This window comes from Rhopilema esculentum, chromosome 6 (genome assembly GCF_057945365.1).
Source record: "Rhopilema esculentum isolate cy_ngs chromosome 6, ASM5794536v1, whole genome shotgun sequence".
NCBI lineage: Eukaryota > Metazoa > Cnidaria > Scyphozoa > Rhizostomeae > Rhizostomatidae > Rhopilema > Rhopilema esculentum.
Genome location: NC_142820.1, coordinates 11023190 through 11042773, shown reverse-complemented (window position 1 = coordinate 11042773; position 19584 = coordinate 11023190). Strand labels below are relative to the sequence as shown.

At 37.2% G+C, this 19584-nt stretch overlaps 2 protein-coding genes and 1 non-coding gene across 3 annotated transcripts; 1 reads left to right on the top strand and 2 right to left on the bottom strand.

The window, feature by feature from the left end:
* Positions 1-833: 833 nt before the first annotated feature.
* Positions 834-5484, bottom strand: LOC135686393 (uncharacterized). Its single transcript, XM_065202617.2, has 5 exons — positions 5226-5484; positions 4610-4796; positions 3244-3415; positions 1880-1949; positions 834-1398 (listed from the first exon to the last, which is right to left on the bottom strand). Exons 1-5 carry the CDS (start codon positions 5317-5319, stop codon positions 1337-1339), a joined length of 585 nt encoding a protein of 194 aa, XP_065058689.1. The 5' UTR covers positions 5320-5484; the 3' UTR covers positions 834-1336.
* A 116-nt stretch (positions 5485-5600) lies between these two features.
* LOC135686392 (uncharacterized) lies at positions 5601-13918 on the top strand. Its single transcript, XM_065202616.2, has 6 exons — positions 5601-5843; positions 6795-6873; positions 7918-8089; positions 11254-11395; positions 11893-11997; positions 13161-13918. Exons 1-6 carry the CDS (start codon positions 5753-5755, stop codon positions 13268-13270), a joined length of 699 nt encoding a protein of 232 aa, XP_065058688.1. The 5' UTR covers positions 5601-5752; the 3' UTR covers positions 13271-13918.
* Positions 13919-14386: 468 nt separating this feature from the next.
* LOC135686389 (uncharacterized) lies at positions 14387-19059 on the bottom strand. The gene is made up of 2 exons (XR_016143824.1): positions 18640-19059; positions 14387-16575 (listed from the first exon to the last, which is right to left on the bottom strand). It is a non-coding gene; the product is annotated as an uncharacterized LOC135686389 (transcript).
* Positions 19060-19584: the final 525 nt, after the last annotated feature.

Here is a 19584-nt window from a genome sequence, read left to right as displayed (position 1 = left end):
CACAGTGCGATTCCTTAAACGGTTCATCTTGGCATTAATTATTCTTATAGCAGATAACTCTTGCTTTGGTGTAGCGAGAGAGAATTAAGCTGAGGAAAACCAAGCACATTTGAGGCTTTATTCAACAAAATTTCATCTCAACTCAAAAGTAACGTGAACAAGGTAACGTAAACAAAAGGGAGCAAACTCGAAATCACGCATGATAACGCATATTGTAATGAGACAAAGAATTGTTGAAGCTTAATTGTCTTTCACAAAGAATAGCTAAGGCTAAATAAGGATGATGATGATTATGAATGCTAGCATTGAAATTTGTCAAGAACCCCCCACTGTGCAAATCGTCATGGCCCTTCTTGGGTTTATTCAAACAGGAAAAAGAAAGAAGAAAATAAAAATTACACTCTCCAACTTTCGTGAAAAGGAATGTTATATCGTCTTTTGTTCTTTTCTTAAAGGCTGTAGCAGGGCTAGGCCAGGACCCTTTTAAATTTATCCAATTAATCAAAAAGGCTTTCTTAAGAGATTTAGCAGAATTGCCCTAGATTAACAAAATTTATCAAAAACGTGGGGAATTATGTAGAAGCAAAACAGTGTCACAACACAGCAACATTAATCCTTAATTTAGTTTCTTTCTAGTGTCCAAGAAATATCATAATTGTGGAAAAATGTCTGCATCTTGTTTTATATACAAAACTCCAAAGCAACGTACGGCCTTATTTTGGAAGTTACTACCAACTTCATTTCACGACATTGTTGAGCCTGGATAAGGCTTCTCCTTCACACTTTTAGTACAGATACAATTTAAGCATCATTTCATAAAAAGCTAGAATGTCTATTTCAGGAATGGCGGATACATTATCGTGTATTGTCAATGAAATTTACTCCAAAAGCAAATTTCACTTCTTAAAACGAAAGTACATATACACAAAAAGATTAAACACGAATGACCCATTAAAGTTTGCTTGTCTAAAAACATATCAATATATATATATAAAAAATACATATCAATATATATTTAAAGCATATATAATATTCTATCTATGATATAGTTTCGTCTAATTCCCAATCGTCAAACCCTTAACCTTCCCCTCCCCTGCCCTACCCTGGGAGCCAGAGCCACATAAATTTTAACGCGGAAATAGAAGATACGAGCATATTTCTGCGCTTGAAGTTTTGTGGCTCTGGTTCTCAGGATAACCCCCTCCGTCTCCCCCTTGCTACGATTCATCTATATGTAATAAAGTCAGTTCAATGTCAACCAAAGCTTCAGATTTAAGCAGTTAAGGTGCTTTCATGTATAACTCGGGTATATCATTTGCGCAGGTGAACGCAAACATCATCTTGAGTTCCATCTGTGCCCCTGCGGTTCTAGATTACGCTGCCATTTTCGTACCCGCTCTGGAAAAAATTGCATTCATATCACTCAAACGAATGGTAATTAATATGCTATAGTCTTTACTTTCAAGAAAAAGCAAAAACGACTTAAAATAGAGGTGGTTTTGTCCACTTTCTCAAATAAGTTCCAAGAGATCCAAGTTGTGAACTATTTCAGGATTCCAGCCCTTTGGAATTTTTTTACTTTGGGTTCAGCCATCCTCTGGATCTCTTTAATGTGGTTTTAAAGGGAGCAATAAAATGGCATTTTATTTTCTTATATTTGTCAATTTCAGATCAAAGCATACAAGAAATATTTTGCAAAAGATACGAGTCCCATTCTCATAACAATATTCCTATTTCGTAACTTGAGAAATTTCACGAAAAAATCAAAAGTTGGTATTTAAGATATCCCAAAGTAGTTCTCAACTCAAGCAGCGTACAAAAAGAGGACATTAGATCAATGAGAGATTCATAAAAAATCGGATTTTGTTCGGTAATTCACCTGCGGTTGTTGATGTTCTTTCGATCTGCTTCGAAGCAGAATTTTCAGGGGCTGACCAAATCCAGCGTTGCTAAAATACAACGAAGATTCTAAATTACATGCTTCCGATTGTCAACAACATTTTCTAAAGTAACAAGAACTAAGCCCCAGCGATAGCCCTAGAAGAAGAGGGCCTTCTCTATAAGTTCTTGAAAGGACACAATTTAAAAAAATGGCCTTTTCTAAAAAAGGACGTACCTTCCGTGATTCCGACATGCCTAGCCCCTATGGTTCAAATGCTATATGAAATTGGCTCTGGAATTTAAACCCCGCGACTTAACAGTATAATTATTCAGTTTTCCTTAACCCTGAACCTACAACTTCCCTTCAAAATGTAAATTTGCACATTAAGACATTGTTACCAGGGGCGGACTGGCTGGTCGGGCTATTCGGGCGATCGCCCGAAGGGCCGGTCGGTTAAAGGGCCGGTTGATAAAAGTGCAAAAAAATATTTTAGCTTAAAAAGTGAATGCGAGGCAAAAAAGTATACCCACGCGTTAATCTGTTTGCCTTGAATTTTCAGAGACTTTGTGGGAAAGAGTAAATATACACGCGAGTACTCCAAAACCATCAAAATTATGAATTCATTTTTGCACCGCAGCCCAAACACACTTCTTCAGGGAACATGTTATTGACATTTTGTTATATTTTCTCTTGACGGTATTTCCTTTTTGGCGACATATTATACTGTAACATCCCTGTTTCAATCCTGCTCCGATGTCTTTTCACTTAGCTTTTGCTTGAAGCTGGTCATGTTTTTCCCTAAGCACAAGCTATTGCTAAATGTAATAAATTTAAAAGTCCAAAAATTAGAGTTCACTAAGCGATTTGCTCTGTGATGTGAAGTAATGAAGAGGACATACGTAGAACAAGGGAAGAGCAAGAGGACTTCAATCAAAGGTGGTGCACAGACATTTTGTGAGGAAAAGCTGCGAGACTTAAAAAAGGATTCAGCTACGATACAAAGCTTTTTTTATCAAGCAAAACAGGGGTATGGTGCTACACGATAAAATTTCAACAGGGGTGCCCATGTTTTCATGTTTTCTTTTTGGGGTCAGAAATTGACAAATCGATATTTTTGGGCTGCTGAAAATCATTGTGGTTTTCCGGAGGAATAGAAAATTATTTTTCACAAGTTGAGTGTGAAGCTTTTCCACTTTAAATATATAAAGAACAGATTACGTGGTAATTTTTCGCAGCGTTTTTTATTTGCTATTTTTGTGGGCCGGTTTGATCAAAATTTGCCCGGGCCAAAAAAATTAGCCAGTCCGCCCCTGATTGTTACTTAATATTTAGGCGTAGAATCCTATCGATGTTTTACTTACAGCATCTGGATAGTTCTGCACTACTCTCATCCTTGGATGAGGCTTGTTCATTCGATTTTTCGATACTGGTGTTATCATTTTGTTTTTCATCGGTTCCCTGGGCAGAAATTCCTCTGAATATCTGGATTTGGCGAACTTGAATTTACTATAGTCCGCTGGTGGTGTATACTCTCTGAAAAAAATTTATTATTTCAGTCAAACAATATATTTTACAACGTTCTAAACAATCATGCTAATGAAGTAGATTGCACTCATCTTTTTTACGAAAAGCGAGTACCAGACAATCAGAAAAAATTAAGAAACAATTAAATTTTAAAAAAACCAGAACTCCAAAATTTCGTGAAAACCATCAATATGATTTGTTGGTATTTCAGAGACAGAAAATAAAAATATACTTCGCAACATAAGCAGCCTCTTGTCTGACTTTTTGCAAATGTAAACCCCTTCCTGACATGTTACTGTTTAAATTTTCCTTGCATTGAAATAAAATATAGGGCGCCAAATGATAAAATTTTTGAAATCGAAATTTTGCACAGTGTTTAGAAGCTTCAGTACTCAAATTCTACTTTGTTTCTTACAAAAATGAGTGTGGATAGGAAAGAGTTTCCTAGCCAAACGCCAGAGGGAGACATAGATCTTCGGTACCAGAATCCTACCCTCGGTACCAAAGCCTCATGAATCTAGGGATAAAGTATTGAAGACAGCTGCGCTCAAAAAAAATTTCTGTGACTTGTTTCTAACTATATTTCTGAGACTAACTAATGAAGATTCTGGCACCCAGGGTATAAAAGAATAAAAATGGCATCAACTTTTCTTGTGAAGCAAATTTTAACAAACAAGAATTGCAAAATCTGACATGCTTCGCCCCCTTCAAGTGTAACACTCTTCTCTAATTTATGAAAAATTGTCCTTCGAGCCGCCTGTCTTCGTTCCTACATACCGATGCCATCAACTGGTTAACTGAAATTCCAATTGACTGTTAGACAAATTAAAACCCAAACTTTGTTTGCTATCCTGCAAAATGTAATATTGCAAAACCCCCAAACAACTTGTGGGTAGAGATGCATATTCACGCTTTTCTATAAGAACACTTGGCTCCAGTTTCGCATGATTTCAGCCTAACGTGTCTCTTTTTTATGTTCGATAAAGTAATAAATGCTATTTTGCTTATCAATCTATGTCTTTCTGTTGTTGTTTTTATTTTTGGGCAAATCTCAGCTTGATCAGGGTTGTTCTTATAAAGCGTGCAGACCAGACGTCCCGCCATGATCACAAGGGTCGAAGAGCTACGTGACCATAGCAACGGTACGATGCCAACATGGCAGATTACGTAAACAATAGTGTTGGGTAACCTTTGATCACATACCTTTTGCATATTTCAGCAGGCCAATGGATATATTGAAAGTCGCGTGCATATTTTGTTTCGTATATTGACGGGAAAGTTGGGTAACGAGGGTAGGCTGATTTGTATAGTGAGTCCAAAGGCGTCATCCCAGATTGCGACACGATTTCACCTCGAATGAAATTGTTTCTACTCGTCACATTTCCGAAGTCTGAAATTAAAAAAATATAATTATCGCTTTGAAATTGTAAACGAGGTAATCAAGAAAACCCGTTTTACATTTATAGGCGAGATACCATTGTCCTGTTGAAAAGACAGCTGCTCTGATTTGATCAGTTAACCAGCCTCAAATAGACAAGATATACAAAAGCTTGAATCTAGAACAGTTCACAACATAATTTTGATTGTTTTCAAACATTATAGTTATGAATAACTTCAGGTTCATGCTATCATTTCAGCAATACTGGTTCTTCCTGGTGGTCTACATTCTCTTATTTAGGAAAATTCCAATTTTAGGGGCAATTTTAAGGGGTACCTAGAAACATGGAATGGACGCAGACTTCAACAAACGGATAGACATGTTACTAGGAATGCAACACAGAAGCTACTCCCTTTTAAGAAAAACAGTTAGGATGCTCACTTTCCTGCCCAGCAGAACTTCTTGTAGGTAGAGATCTAGACGACACAGTCTTTGTTGTTGATACACGGTCGTGCCTGCCCTCAATGTCCTTCATGTTTGAACTAATGTTTTGACACTTTGATGAGTCTAACTGTGTAGTAATAGACTTCAGTCCTCGATTGTTTTATGGTTGTTGCGTCTCTGTGAAGTCAAACAATCGTTGAAGCTACGCCGTTGCATAAAATGGTTGACCACAGACAAAAGATCAGAAACAAGAGGAATCTATTCTTCCGGGTTACTTGTCAATCGGTTTCAAAAGATAACGAGCTAGCACATTGTGTGTGTGAAACAAAAGCAGTTGCCATGGCAAGCTTTACAAAAGAACATCAGGCTGAATGTTTGGGTAATTTCCAAGCGACAAGTGTGCTCTAGAGATTGTAAGCAAATAATACACAGACTTGCTACTGAAGCTGAATTCCGCTCAAGTTATTAGATCATAAAATTAGCTGTTTCTTGCGAATATATCAGTTTTTGATAAAATCTTAGATATGCCTGACACAGGACATATCGAGCAAATTGGAAAGGAGACCCCCAGTAGGCCGCCATGGGGACTACAGACGCCAAAGTCGAAGATAGAAGGTATTATTGAGGCAATCCAGCTTCTTGTTTTTCTCTTATTAGTAATTACTACTTATATCTCATATATACCGCGATTCATGGTAATTGCAAGACTTTACCAACCATTCACATCAGTCTCTACTAAGATGAATGAACTGCACTTTAGTTGCTATGAACGTAGAATGAAGAAAGACAAGGACGACTGCTTTTCCCATGTTTTTGTATCCTTCAGAACACAGCCACAAAAAGTTTTACAAATCTCTATTCCGAGTGTGAGAATTTTTCTTTAACTATCCATCTGATATGATTAAATTTGCTGTTAATTAAAATTTGTTGCACATACGACGTGATGATAAGTTATATTACTGGATAAGTTTTCTTTTAGGGGAAGCGAATCGTTTGTCCTAGAACAGCCACCCCATAAATGTGTAAATAAGAAGAAACGCAGGATAGGCTGTCTGACGGGTTCTGTGAATCGTGATCATAACAACGACGAGAAACCAATGTTACTTATAAAAGAATTTCAAAATAAATTTAATTTTATAAATATATTTAAAGATAATTAAATTAATAATATTTCGCCTCGGCATACAGGGCGGGCCGTCGCTTCGCACTAGAAATCCAGGGCGGGTCGTCGCTTCGCCCTCCAAATTTTTGCGACCGTTGGAACAAAGGAGTACTTATAACAGTTAACTCGCGCTACTGGTACTGGTGTGTGTTCCTACTTCATTGAAGATATCTTTAGGAATGTCAACAATGTTATTCTTAGCATTGATGTACAAACGCCGTTTGTCTCAACCCCCATATATTTACTTGATAGGTTTATTGCTGGCCAAGTTTTAAATAAAGAAGTAACGGCAAATATAGCTGTGTGCAAAGGCTAATGTATTCAGACTTTTTGAGGTCTAATGTCGACAAAAAGATTCCTGCATTGAAATTCAGTTGTGTTCAATCTAAATACTCTCTTTTCAGATCGAAGAAATGCTGGATATATGTCAACATATGATCGAATGTTTCAAGGATGGAAAGGCTCTCCAGCCAAACCTATAAGGTGAAAAAGCTTGAAGGCATTCTTATTTCCAAGCATTCTTGCTCAACCAGGGTTGCCAACTTGGCTTTTTTTAAGCCAAATATGTCAATTTTGGCTCTTTTAAATGCTGTTTGGATTTGGAAAAATAGTTTGGCTTTTTGGCTTAATTTTGGCTTTTTTATGTCCAAGAAAACAATTTTCAATATTCTCAATATTTTCAATATTCTCAATATTTTCAATATTCTCAAAAACAATATTCTCAATTTTCCTATTTCCATAACTTGGGGAAACGGCTTTCAAGAGGTAGGAAACCTGCACCCCTCCACCTGAATATTTCTAATAGCAACAATACATTATTTCAAAAGCGTTGTTCAATCAACTTTCTTTGTAACAATAATATTTTTAAAACAATACAATGCAGTCTGCGCCCTGGCTAATTTTTTTTTGATTGAATTTACACGATACGGCCCTCGAGGCAATCCACCAAATTAAATGAATTTGGCTTCTTAGATATTTAATTGGCTTTTTTGGCTTTTTATTGGCTTTTTTGGAGCAGAACAAATTTGGCTTATTTTGGCATTTTTCTGACAACGATTTGGCTTAAAACTTACGCATGCGCCTGGCAACCCTGTGCTCAACCGCTGACTTTTCTCTTTTCAGTATCACAGAATCTCTATTCAGTGTCAGTATCATCAAGACTAATAGCATTCTTAAAATACCCCATTCTAACATTTCGGGGCAAATTTGAGTTGGGGTCTGACTCTTATCTTTTTCAGTACATCAAACTACGTATTTTCACCAAATTTTGCTCTCTTTCTTTAGTTACAGTGGAGTTATTAGGTATGTTCCTTTACTAGACTAGGTCTAAGTACCCCCATTCTAGAAATAGCATTTGGAGCAGTTTTGAGTTGGGATCTGACTCTTGTCTTTTTCAGCTCATCTGACTCTTGTCAAATGTCTCATTTAGAAATAAGTGAGGGGGAAGTCCCCCCCCCCACTCGCCCCCCCCCCTTGGCTCGGTCATTGGTTAGACTGGTTTACTAAAAGTACTATTTTCTTTATAAGACAAAGCACCGCTCCCCACTTAAATGAGGGAATGTGGGTCGACCGGACCAGCTATAGAGAGACATTCAGGACACCGCATTCTTACAGCCGCTACAATATCATACCTGCTTCAGTCAACAGACATCACAAACCACACCCATCAAGGCTGGTTTGGCCACTGGAACCAAATAAGGTGATGCTATTCCCTTTGTTGCTTTTCAATTTTGATCTAATCTAAATATATTGCAATTTATAACCGTTCTTTTCTATACAGCAATGCGTGTGCAGCAATCTAAATTTATCACAGCTGATGTCTACACTTCCTTAATCCATGAATGCAATGTTTTTGTACAATCTCGTTATAGACCAGAGGTGAGAGGGGGAGCATTATCACCTGAGCTGGCAATTAACCAGACTAACTTTTTCTGACTCAACTTTTTGCGTAGATTACGAATCCGGATGTTGCTTTGGCGTTTAGGGGGGCGTTTTCTAGATATAGGGGGTCAAAGCCCAAAAAAACACGCGATGTGACCTAATTTGACTGTATTTAATTATTGCACTTTAGGAAATGTTTAATTTTATTGAAAATTTGTTTCTTGATCAATGCTCTGTCAAATTTGGCTTTTTCTGGCATTGATGGGGGGGGGGCAGGCAATTACAGGGAAGGGGAATTTCACTATTACTGTATTCTTAAAACGTTTAGTTTAAATTCGCCTTCTCCTTCTGATTCGCTTTATTTTTCTTCGCTTGCAAACAATAGCTCCGCAATGTCCTCAGGATAGTATAGTAGGGCTCCGTGAACCAATCAATTAACAGATCATCTAACCAGCCGTGATTGGCTGGTTCTTTTTTGTTGATTATGCTTTGTAAAGCTTGTCTCTTTACTCTTGCTACAAAGTTTGCACGCTTGAAGTGTTTTTCGAGGCTGCTTTTACATGAGGGCAGCAGTGACCGACCAGTTACTTTGTTTTCCTTTTGAAAAGTCCACCAGAATATAGCATATCTTGCTTCATTCACTGACATCAATCGTTTCTCTCCATACAGTGTGCAAACAAACCTTTCTAAGCCGAGTAACAAATTACCACAAGTAATAATTTTTCTTGCCAAGCTCTGATAACATTTTTTGGAATTCTTCATCGCCTCCAAAAAGCGTTTCCAAAATGCAGGCTTTCCTTTCGCAAGAAGGATGAGATGTAGAAATTTCCCGAAAATGCATGCAGGCCAAGGAGCGCTTGCTTTCGCAATAAAGATAGCGCAAAAGCATTTAGACCCAGTAGTCTCCTGTATTTTCCTCTTCCGTACTACATAAAGAAATGCAAGTTTTTAGCCTCGTTGGCTAAAAGGATAACAAGAATATCAACATCTCCAGAGCGCACAATGCAAACTGTCTCCTGTCCATTATTCATCCGTAGGGCATGGTGAAGTAGGTAGCAGATTTTGGTATCTGCTTTCCCATGGTTTGTGTTTGACTTTCCCACCTGAGTTACACCTTTGCTCTCAATCTTAACAAAAGAATTTCTTCTTGCAAAGTATATTACTCGATCGTTGAGTTAAGACTACTTATTGTGGCGCTAGAAATTCTCTGACGGAGGGGCTTGACCTTCCGATAGGGGGGCTATGCAATTGGAGAGAAAGCATGGAATCCCAATTGCAAAAAGACGCACAATCATTAAGATTATGACAGGACATGAATATAACAGACAAGAAAGAAGAGCTACTTAGAGCGTGATTAATATTCTTTTGTGGGGAACTCGCCTTTATAACAAAATATCCCTAAAAAGACAAAATATATATGTTAAAAAAGTTCTTTGTAGGTCTTTTTCCATGATTTTTCTATATTCACAACGCTGTAAACTTTTCTGAGTAATAAAAAAAGACTTCATTTAATCATTAAACAGAATAGGAACCATGACACGAAAGTTAGTACCTGAGACGGCACCATGGTTGACGCAAAAGGTGGGGGAAATTTTCGAACTTTGATGCTTCCAGTTTGCTGGAAAATTCATTCATTCAAGACATTTTTACTACTTTACAATACAGTCTTATTCCTAAAATAAATATCCGCGGGTGGAACGCTATTTGACTGTTTTAATCGATTTTCTGGTAGTCATTCTCATCATTCGCGCAACCAACGCTGAAAAATTGTAATGTGGAGTTTAGCTCCCAGTGGTTTCAGTTTGCAAATTAACGGTTGAAATATTAACGTGCCGAGGAGCGAAGAGGAACAAATCGAAATGAAAATGAAAACAATCAAATATACCATCGACTATTATTGATTTTTTAACTAACGCCACCACCAAGTTTGCTGAGTAAAGTAAGTAACAAAAATGTCGAATCTGATGAGAACAGATTCAGAACTCTTGGGGGGAGGGGTGTTATCCATGTGTCTCAATGTGTGTGTGTGGGTTATTAGATCTCAAATGTTTTTTATGTCTTTTTAATGCTATCTCTTTATCTTTTGAAATTATGTCCCAGTGATTTAAAATTTTCCTTACATTGATAGTTCAACTGTCTCTTGGTATGCATCAAAGTATTCGATTTTTGCAATTTTTATGATTGTGTTTCAGATAATTCTATGTTGAAGATAAAAATAACTTACAGAAAGTTTTTCGATTCTTTACTCCGAAGATTTTTCAAGTTCTCACCGAAATTTCACCGATTATTTTCCAGATTAATTTTTGGCACCGGGTTTTTTGGTACTATGATTGATTTTAATGCAGTATGTAGTAGCATACACTTGGCTGTTTGGCCAGTTGTTGCAAGGGCAAGAGGATTAGTAAGAGCTTTGTCTATATCAACGGATCCCTTTTCTTTGAACGATGTTGAACAACAAGTTTTCAAAACTTCCTATATTTCAAGAACATACGTAATTTGAAACTATTATCACTGTCTTTTCGTTTTCGTAAGATTACTACATCACCAGATAATAACAAAAATTACCAATTTTTAAAGTGTGATAGCAGAAAACAGTCAAATTAGGTCAAATCGCGTGTTTTTGGGCTTTGACCCCCTATATCTAGAAAACGCCCCCCTAAATGCCAAAGCAACATCCGGATTCGTAATCTACACAAAAAGTTAAGTCAGAAAAAGTTAGTCTGGTTAATTGCCAGCTCAGGTGATAATGCTCCCCCTCTCACCTCTGGTCTATTAAGAGTGCTGAAAAAACACCTTCTTAAAAAACTTTAATATGATTTCAAATTGAAAGACATTCTTTAATGTAATAGTTTGCAATATCATTCTTTAATGTAAATGTAATGTAATAGTTCAAACATTACGAATATGACATTATGAATATGTCATATTCAAATATTATGAAACTACCAACAAAATTTGCATGCAATTTTTCTCTAATTTCAGTCATACATGATATGGAAACCAGATGCAGATTTAATACCAGCCCGGAAAGTCGGCACAGCACCTCCCTCTCTGACTCAGTTTAGCAAGCAAAGATGGATGAACACAACATACAGCGATTTTTTTCAAGGCCAGCAACAATTAGGTATTTCAATATAGCAGAGATAAAATCTATGGTTGACAACATGTTCGTAGCAGATGTTTAATGTTTACTGAGGCTTTGTATTGATCTTGCCCTGATATTATTGCTTAAGTGAAACAAAACTACACCAATAAGGTCTGACATTTTGCTGCTTCATTGTGATAAATTTGCCGAATGGACCTTAAAATCGATAAATTTTTTCTGACTGGGGCTGCAGCCACCAGTATGTCTCCGAATCCTAAGGTTGAGAATTTTTCAATGTCATGTATTTTTGCAGTTAAATGATCGATTACAGACATGTGACCTGCACAATCTTAATTCGTGCTTTAAAGGAAGCAATATGAAAATAAATTTCTGATCAACTTTGCAGAGGCTTTTAGTTTGAAATATTGTCCGCTGCTATTTAAGCTTGTTTCCATAAATATGTCAGAATAAAATCAGTTAGACTGAGCGCGCAAGACTATTTACATCTCTTACTACACCCTTACACTTCCCACTAGACTCATTTGGAAATGTTGTGCGAACCGCTGAAGCTGGAGGAAGACGTCCCACTACTGACTACGTTGGGAGCAGAACAGGTTCGAGACCTACAACTATGGATGCAGGTTTGCCTATCTTATGTACATTTGGTGTATTTGAGCCATAGATAACCCTGCACAATGTCGTCGGAAAGAATTTCTATTGGCGGGGGGGGGGGGGGGAGGCTGGTTACCTCTTGCTTCCAATGCAGTACACAATTATAAAGGAAATTTAGTACAGTTTGACCAAACTGGAGGTTTCCAGACCCAGCCCCATCCCAGACCCATCCCAGACCCATCCCCAGCCCAACCCCAAACCCATCCTCATCCTCACCCCAGACCCATCTCACCCCAGACCCATCCCTAGCCCGCCCATATTTCTATACACAAATTTTGGATCAAGATTTTTCTGTTCAAACATTGTTTTCTTTATTTTGAAAAAATGACATATTACTCAAGCAGGTTGGAAAATTTTTGGGTCTCGTTTTTTACCATATAAAAGCAGCTGACTTCCAATTCGAACTTGATTAGCCAAACTTCACGTGAAACGCCGTGGAAAGTCAGCAGCTGTAATTATCTTAATGATAGAAAATTAAAGTTTTAAACCTCCGTTTATGCTGCCAGTCGGGTGGTTTGATTCCCAAGTGTTCGCCTTCTTATTATTGCAGCATTCTTAGATGACGCTTGCAATGGTTATTTGTTCAGATGTTCACTATTGATTATTCAAATGATATCATATTTTCAGATAAGTCGAAATTAATCACGCATCTTTTTACATTAACTGAGATGCATAGCTTGAAACTAAAATTTTCCATAGTGTACACAGACCTTATGCAATGTGTATTTAAATTAAACTCTTGGCGTGTTTTTATTGTTTAAATAAAGCTTTTATGCACATTTATGTAGGAGATTTGGCCAATTGTTTTTCAAATAGATTTCTCAATTGCTCAGAGTTGTGGATATGTGGGAAGTAGAGAGAAGGCCAACTTGATTACATGCATTATTCGTGTGCTCACAGTTGTAAATTCGGTGGCAACAAAAAAAAATTATAATAAATTTATAATAAAAACTATACTTGCAACAGTAAATCAATTCAAAATATAGCCTGAGATCCAGACACCAAACTAAAAGTATTTGGAGTCTGAGGCTCAGATTATTCTAAATATCATTTCTAACTTTTTCATCACTACATTGAAGCATAGTTTTCTAGCCCTACGCATCGTCTAATTCTCTATTTGATTTCTTTTCAGGGCACCATCTGAATAAAACAATTTATCGGCACGATTTCAAGGGGGAGTTTGGAAGGCCTTCGACCATAGACAAACCCCCAGACCGTTCATGGGCAAACATACCATACTGATTTTTTATTTTTGGAGGGAATATACACTTTGATGGCATTTCTTTTTTAATGCGCATTAACGATGTAGAAATATTGAAATTCAGTAGAAAATATTGTAATTAAAGTATTTTACTTCCGGGCCAGCGCCACTGACCTTACACTGGAGGGGCCGTCTATGTAAAATAGGTTTCTTCTACCCCCTCTACCCCCATTGTGGCAAATCTTTTGTTTACGATGTTCTACTCTTGGACTTTAGTTCGATTTATTTGTTGTAGTCTTCATACTTATCCATATAAATGATTTGAGATGGTTTGAATCTTTTATTAGTGAAAAGTAAGGAGGATATGGCCCATTGCCCCCTGGCCCCTTGGTCTCCTAGCCTCTCTGCGTTGTGGGCCCTGACTTAAACGCGAAGTTGAAATCTTAAGGGGTAAGTATAGAATTTTTTGTCAAGAGGTTTTGCTTTTCATGTAATACATAAAGTTTCTTTGTCTTTTCCTTTTTCATTTGCACGCTTTATTTTCTAAATTCCAAACATTATCCCAAGTTGCACTTCATCTAATTTTCAAACAATTCATCTTTTATTTTTCTGATGCACCAATCGTTATGGAACAAATGTTGTCTAAGAAAAATCGCTGTTTAAGAAAAATTTCATACGCTGTTTCGTAATTGTTTTGAGTCGTTTTGCAAAGTCTATCCTCGATTCCGGAACATGTCTTTGATAAATGGTGTCGCCATGATCTAGATGAGGCCTGATATAAAGTCTATAACTTGACTTAAGACATTTGTACAAAAATGTCTAGAAATTTGACATGTGGGTGTGGAAAAGAATTATCGGGATATGAATGGGTTTGAGAAGAGCTGTAGTAAAGAAAGAAGATGGTATTGCCGAAAAAATAAAAAAGAGAAAGATGTCAAAAAACTCAAAATATAATCATTAGAGAAAGAGAACAGAAAGTGTAGTCATAGCGCCAGTAGGGGAAAATTGCAAATCAGGAATATTAGAAGGGAAGACAATAAACAGCCTGGATGGCGCACATGAGAGAATGGTCCGGAGGAATATCAATAGCTTGAAATAATGCATGGAAACTCTGTCTTGCTTTGACTTGAGAAAGAGACAATAAAATTACCCAACGATAGCCATAAACCAGCTGAATATATTGCTCTTTGGAAACGTTTTTAGAATACGGATATATATGATATATGCTTTTGGTGTATAGAACATAAAGGGTCCAAGTTACTGCTACTTGTTTCACGCTTATCGAGAGCATCAAACAACTTTCAAAACTACTTCCCTATGGGTTATTTTGTATACTTTGTTGCTATGTCCCTGGAGGTATCGGGAATTTCAATGCTCGTGGCTGTTAATTAGGGGCAAATTATCTTCTGAACTAAGGAAACTTATTTTAATGTAGGCATTTTGAAAAGTAAAAAAAATGACAATATTGTATTCCGTTCAGCCACAGTAGTGTTCAATGTTAAATGAAGTTGAAATATTAATGTTTTATTTGTCTAACTTTAGGTTTCATGTTCAATAACATGCGTGATATTTTCTTTAACTTTTGAAATACATAGCATGCTATCTACAAAATGCTCTGAAAAAACAATGCTATTCAACATTATTCGGTTTCTTGGTGTTGCTTGCTTAAAGGCATTGAGTCATGGTAAATAGGCCTTCTCTATAGGCGGTCATTTGATTTCGGCGTGATCGCTTTTGTTTCATGTGATATTTGCATCCGTTGTTTACAACTTGCTATTGATGAAAATTGCTTTGTCAATCAGTACGGAGTGAGTTCATGTGACCAGTTCCAGGTCAGCCAATAGCATCGCAGTCATGAAAATCATGACTCAGCGTATTTTGGCACTTAGGGTATACCCAATCCATTTTATCGTGACGATGCCTTTAAGCTATTTGTTCTTCTTCTGGCTACACAATAACCCGAAAGAAATTTTCAATTATACATAAATCAAAATTTCCGTAGGGAACAGTATTCTTTAGAGAGAGTCATAACAGTGAGTCAAAATGTCATGTTCTGCAATTTGGGTACATCCTTGGGATGTTACTGTCATGATATGGACATCATACTCTCAAATTTGCTTAACAGTATTTTATGTATTTCACCATCAATGATATAATCTTGACATAATCTAAAACCGTTTGATATAGAATCAGACATCTTTTCTCGCCCACAGGCAAAAACTGCATTCCAGTTAAATCTGATTCGGCAACTTCTGATTGATTTCTTGGTAATCAAGTGCCTTGATATTCATTTGTTATATCAACCATATTAGATCTTGGCTTTCCAATAAAACGGAAAAGAGCCCGCTTAATTCTTGCATCTCTAAAACTGTAAACAAACGGATTGAGCGTGGAATGCAGATGGAAGAGAAATATGCTGTAGAAATACAGCGTTGCGTAAACCGTTGTTTCGAAAGGAGTGCAGTCTCGGTCTGATACATATGTCCAAACGACCGATGGCCACTTCAAAAAGTACACGAATCCAATCAAACCAAACGGTACAAGTGATAATGTAAACATACAAACAATAATTGCCACAGTTTTCGTTGCCTTGGTTGGTGATCTGGTTTTGTTGATATCTCGCACAACTTTGGTCGTGATTTTAAGTATGCTGATGCAAACGAAGATTATTATCAAGAATTCTGTCAGTATCCCAAATAGTATGAGACAGTAAAAGACAACAAGACTGATACCTTTAAACCAGGCCATCAACGATAACGTAAGAGATGCCAGCCAAATGAATATGCAAACTATAATGAGACGTCTCCTTGTTATGATCTCTTCATGAGTGAAGGGAAACCGAATCTGAATGTACCTTGAGATAATAACAAATAATATACTAAAAACTGTAGCTGAGCACGTCACGCAGTTTAGATAAAATGTAACACGCTGTATGTTAAGAGACGTTTCATAATAGGTAGGATCATTGAGTAGTTCGAATATGTAGACAGTAATCAGCAATGGCTGGCTTACAGTGGCTGTAAGAAAATCTGCAATAGTCAAGCAAATGATGGAACGCTCCGTAAAGCTGACCTTATATGCAAGCAGAAAGAATACCATGCCGTTGATCAATGCTGAAACAAAGCTCGAGGGTATGTTTATTGCAACCAAAACTTCTTTTCCATAAAGACATTTTAAGTTTGGATAAGGCGTCCAAGTTTTGTAGGTTTGGTTCATTTTATTCAGCAGCTGCCTGTGATGTGTAATTTAAATTGATTGCATTAAACGACGCATTCGTAATGACATTGCTTTTCCTTTGCTCTCGACTTTGATATCTTCTATCGTTAGGATATGAATGATAAAGGCCCTGAAACAAAATCGAAACGTTATTAAACTTGCAATATAACAAAACCATAACGATGTTAGTGACGAAAATGTTTTATAAATCTGAAATCGATGACTATTGCTGCAGTGACAAACCAGGTCACTGCAAATTCTGCTTGAATTTGAATATCACCACTGTAAAACAGCTTGTAGTCTCTTGTAGCTTAAATTCCAAACAGTGTTTTTAATTTTTCGGGCCAGCTCTACACATCGTTGGCTTGCATGATTCTAATATCTGTGTTCGGTAAACTTTTTACCTAGAAACCGTGCTTTGACAATAAATCGTGTTCAGAAATGCCGGCTTGATTCATGAGATTCAGCTGTGTAAAGCAAGACCATGGAGATCTTGAAAATCAAATACAAATGCATTCATTTCATTTGCCTTGTATTTTACCAAAACTTGCATTTGCAGGAAAAATCTACTGCATTTATAAGCATAAGCAAATAATGGAATACACATCCTGCAGAGGAAAGCGCGGAAGAAAGGAGCTATATCGTACACCTGCTGGTACATTTAAGTTGCAAGGTAGGTGAACGTGGTGGCTACATTGACCAAGGCCTTAAATGAAGTGAAAGCTCTTGACTAAAAACACCTACACTGACGTCAATGATTTCTGAGATATTCTAAATTATTGAACTAAACCGAGGGACAAACTTTACTCCATGAAAATCTCACACACCTCTAATAGAAATTGTATTCTTTTATGTTAAAACTGGAAGTCCTTTTGTTTTCGTGCATATCCCGTAATGATATAAGAAAACCATGAAACTGCTTTTCTCTGTAGATTCTGCTTAATACTGATCCTTTGCTTACGGGGGATATGTAACGTACTCAATATTATTTGAGAAAGTAGTCAACGATCAACTTTTCGAATTTCTAACTGCAAACTATCTATTATCCAGAAACCAATTTGCCTATCGCAAGCTACATTTAACGATTACGTCGTTGTTGAATGCAACCAACGCTTGGTTTAAAAACATAGATGAGAAGAGAATTAATGTAAGTTTGTTCTTGGATCTTGGGTAAGCTTTTGACACCATCAACCATGATATATTGTTGACTAAGCTCGGAAAATATGGTACCATTCAAAATGAACTGCGTGGTTTACATCATATCTAACTGGTCGTGAAAGGTATTGCTGCCTAGGCGGATAAAACTCAAAGAAACAGGAGGTCACCTGCGGCATTCCATAAGGTTCATTTTTGGGGCCTCTACGAATGATTTTGAAAAGTCCCTAAGTCCCTATCAACATTCTACCCCAATGTGTATGCCAATGACACAAGCATTTCTCTAGCAGTGAAAATCCCCTGCAACTTTCAGAAGGCCTAAACAGGGAGCTAGAGGGGATCGTGGACTGGCGAGGTCAAAATAAACGTAGCAATGTGTGTTTCTTGGTAATGACAAACAAACAGATGAAATCTCTAATGAAAAATTGGTAAGATCGATACTGACAAAGGTGAAATTAAAAGGGTAAGCAAGACAAACTATTTAGGTCTGACAATTGATGAAAGTTTCTCCTAGAACCAGCAATATATAATAGTTAAGGGAAAACTGCAAGGTGGGTTTAATTCTATAGGAACACTCAGAGAAACACAACCACAATCACAATTGTTAAACCACCTGAGATATGGAAACTTGATGTGGGGCCATTTGCCTGAAAATGAAATTCTGCTCATTGCAGAAGATACAGGATATGGCATCTCTACCTCATTGAATGCGCTCCTATTAAGGGTCAGATACAATCCGCACGTCTAAGCGTTGAAAAAATTATCAGGTATGACCGAGCCATAACGGTACACAAGATTCTTAAGGAAATGCGCCCAGAGATTCTTAAGGGAAAGTTTACGAGGAGAAATCGCATCTCAAAATATCAAACTCGTAGAATAAATGATCTGCAAATACCTAAACCACTGTTTGAAATCTCAGAAAAAAGTTTGTCGTACAAAATAAGAGTAGTAAAACATTCTAAAAGTTCTTAAACCTTTAAATCGTCAATTTTCTAAAGAATTATCAAATAGTTAATCTTTAGGGAAAGTAAAAGCTTACCAGATGTTCTAGGCATAGAATTTGAGAAGCTCACTGCTAGCATTCATGATTTTTCGCAAATGTTCTATGTATGGTCTAATACTTCCGGCAAGTGAAATGTTACATAAGACACGATTGCGTTGTCATGAACGTGCAGTTAGCAAAAAGATACATGTTTGTTATGTAATTTAATAGCATTATCAGATACTTCAGTATGTAGAGCGTTTGCAGGTGGCGTGGCGTGTGAGTAAGGCAGTGAATATATACACTGGGAATGCCATTTAATACTCGTGTAATCTCTATTCTGTGGTTGATATCCCCAGTATTAAATTACATTTTTTGTAATATACACCTTCGCAGTAAACGACAATGTTATACTTTTCAGGTCGCATAATAGGTCATGTGGTAGGAGCCCTCGCGGCACTTACGGGAATACGCCAATCTCGAATAAAAAGTCAAGCGAAGAGTGAAAATGAAACTCTGGTTTATATCATGCAACCAGTGGCGTACCTAGGGCTGCAGCAGTGGGGGGGGGGGTCTGGGGCGAAGCCCTCAGAAATTTTTTGGACCACGCCCTTCAGACACTCACAAATGCGGGGGAACGCCCTTTTTGCAAAATTTCCCCCCATTATTTGATCTATGCTAGCTACGGTAAATAGCAAAGTATTTTACAATTGTTATTGACACAAGCATACAGTATACTACACCCCCCTATTCCCCCCCTTGGGTACGCCCCTGTATGCAACTTTGATATATAATGAGTTTGATTAAATGCTGTTAAGATCCGTCAAATGTATATTCTGCCTTTGCCCTAATGCATAAATTAGTTTAGCAGAAGACTAGCGATGCAGGAGCAGAATCTAAAATGGCGTTTAGCCTGTTTAATCCAAAAGCTTTATGTTAGCAGCAAAGATCACGCAATAAACCCTTGATCAGCCGTGAGCAGTTCAAATTTCTTATGTTAAG

Bases quoted from the DNA above. Each gene is read 5' to 3' on its own strand.
- LOC135686393 (XM_065202617.2), bottom strand. From the start codon at position 5,319: ATGAAGGACATTGAGGGCAGGCACGACCGTGTATCAACAACAAAGACT. The intron at 3,416-4,609 runs GTATGTGATCAA...AATTTTTTTCAG, and splicing joins CCTGCTGAAATATGCAAAAG to AGAGTATACACCACCAGCGG. The intron at 1,399-1,879 runs GTGAATTACCGA...AATTTTTTCCAG, and splicing joins AAGAACATCAACAACCGCAG to AGCGGGTACGAAAATGGCAG.
- LOC135686392 (XM_065202616.2), top strand. From the start codon at position 5,753: ATGCCTGACACAGGACATATCGAGCAAATTGGAAAGGAGACCCCCAGT. The intron at 5,844-6,794 runs GTATTATTGAGG...CTCTCTTTTCAG, and splicing joins GCCAAAGTCGAAGATAGAAG to ATCGAAGAAATGCTGGATAT. The intron at 6,874-7,917 runs GTGAAAAAGCTT...TTTCTTTATAAG, and splicing joins TCTCCAGCCAAACCTATAAG to ACAAAGCACCGCTCCCCACT.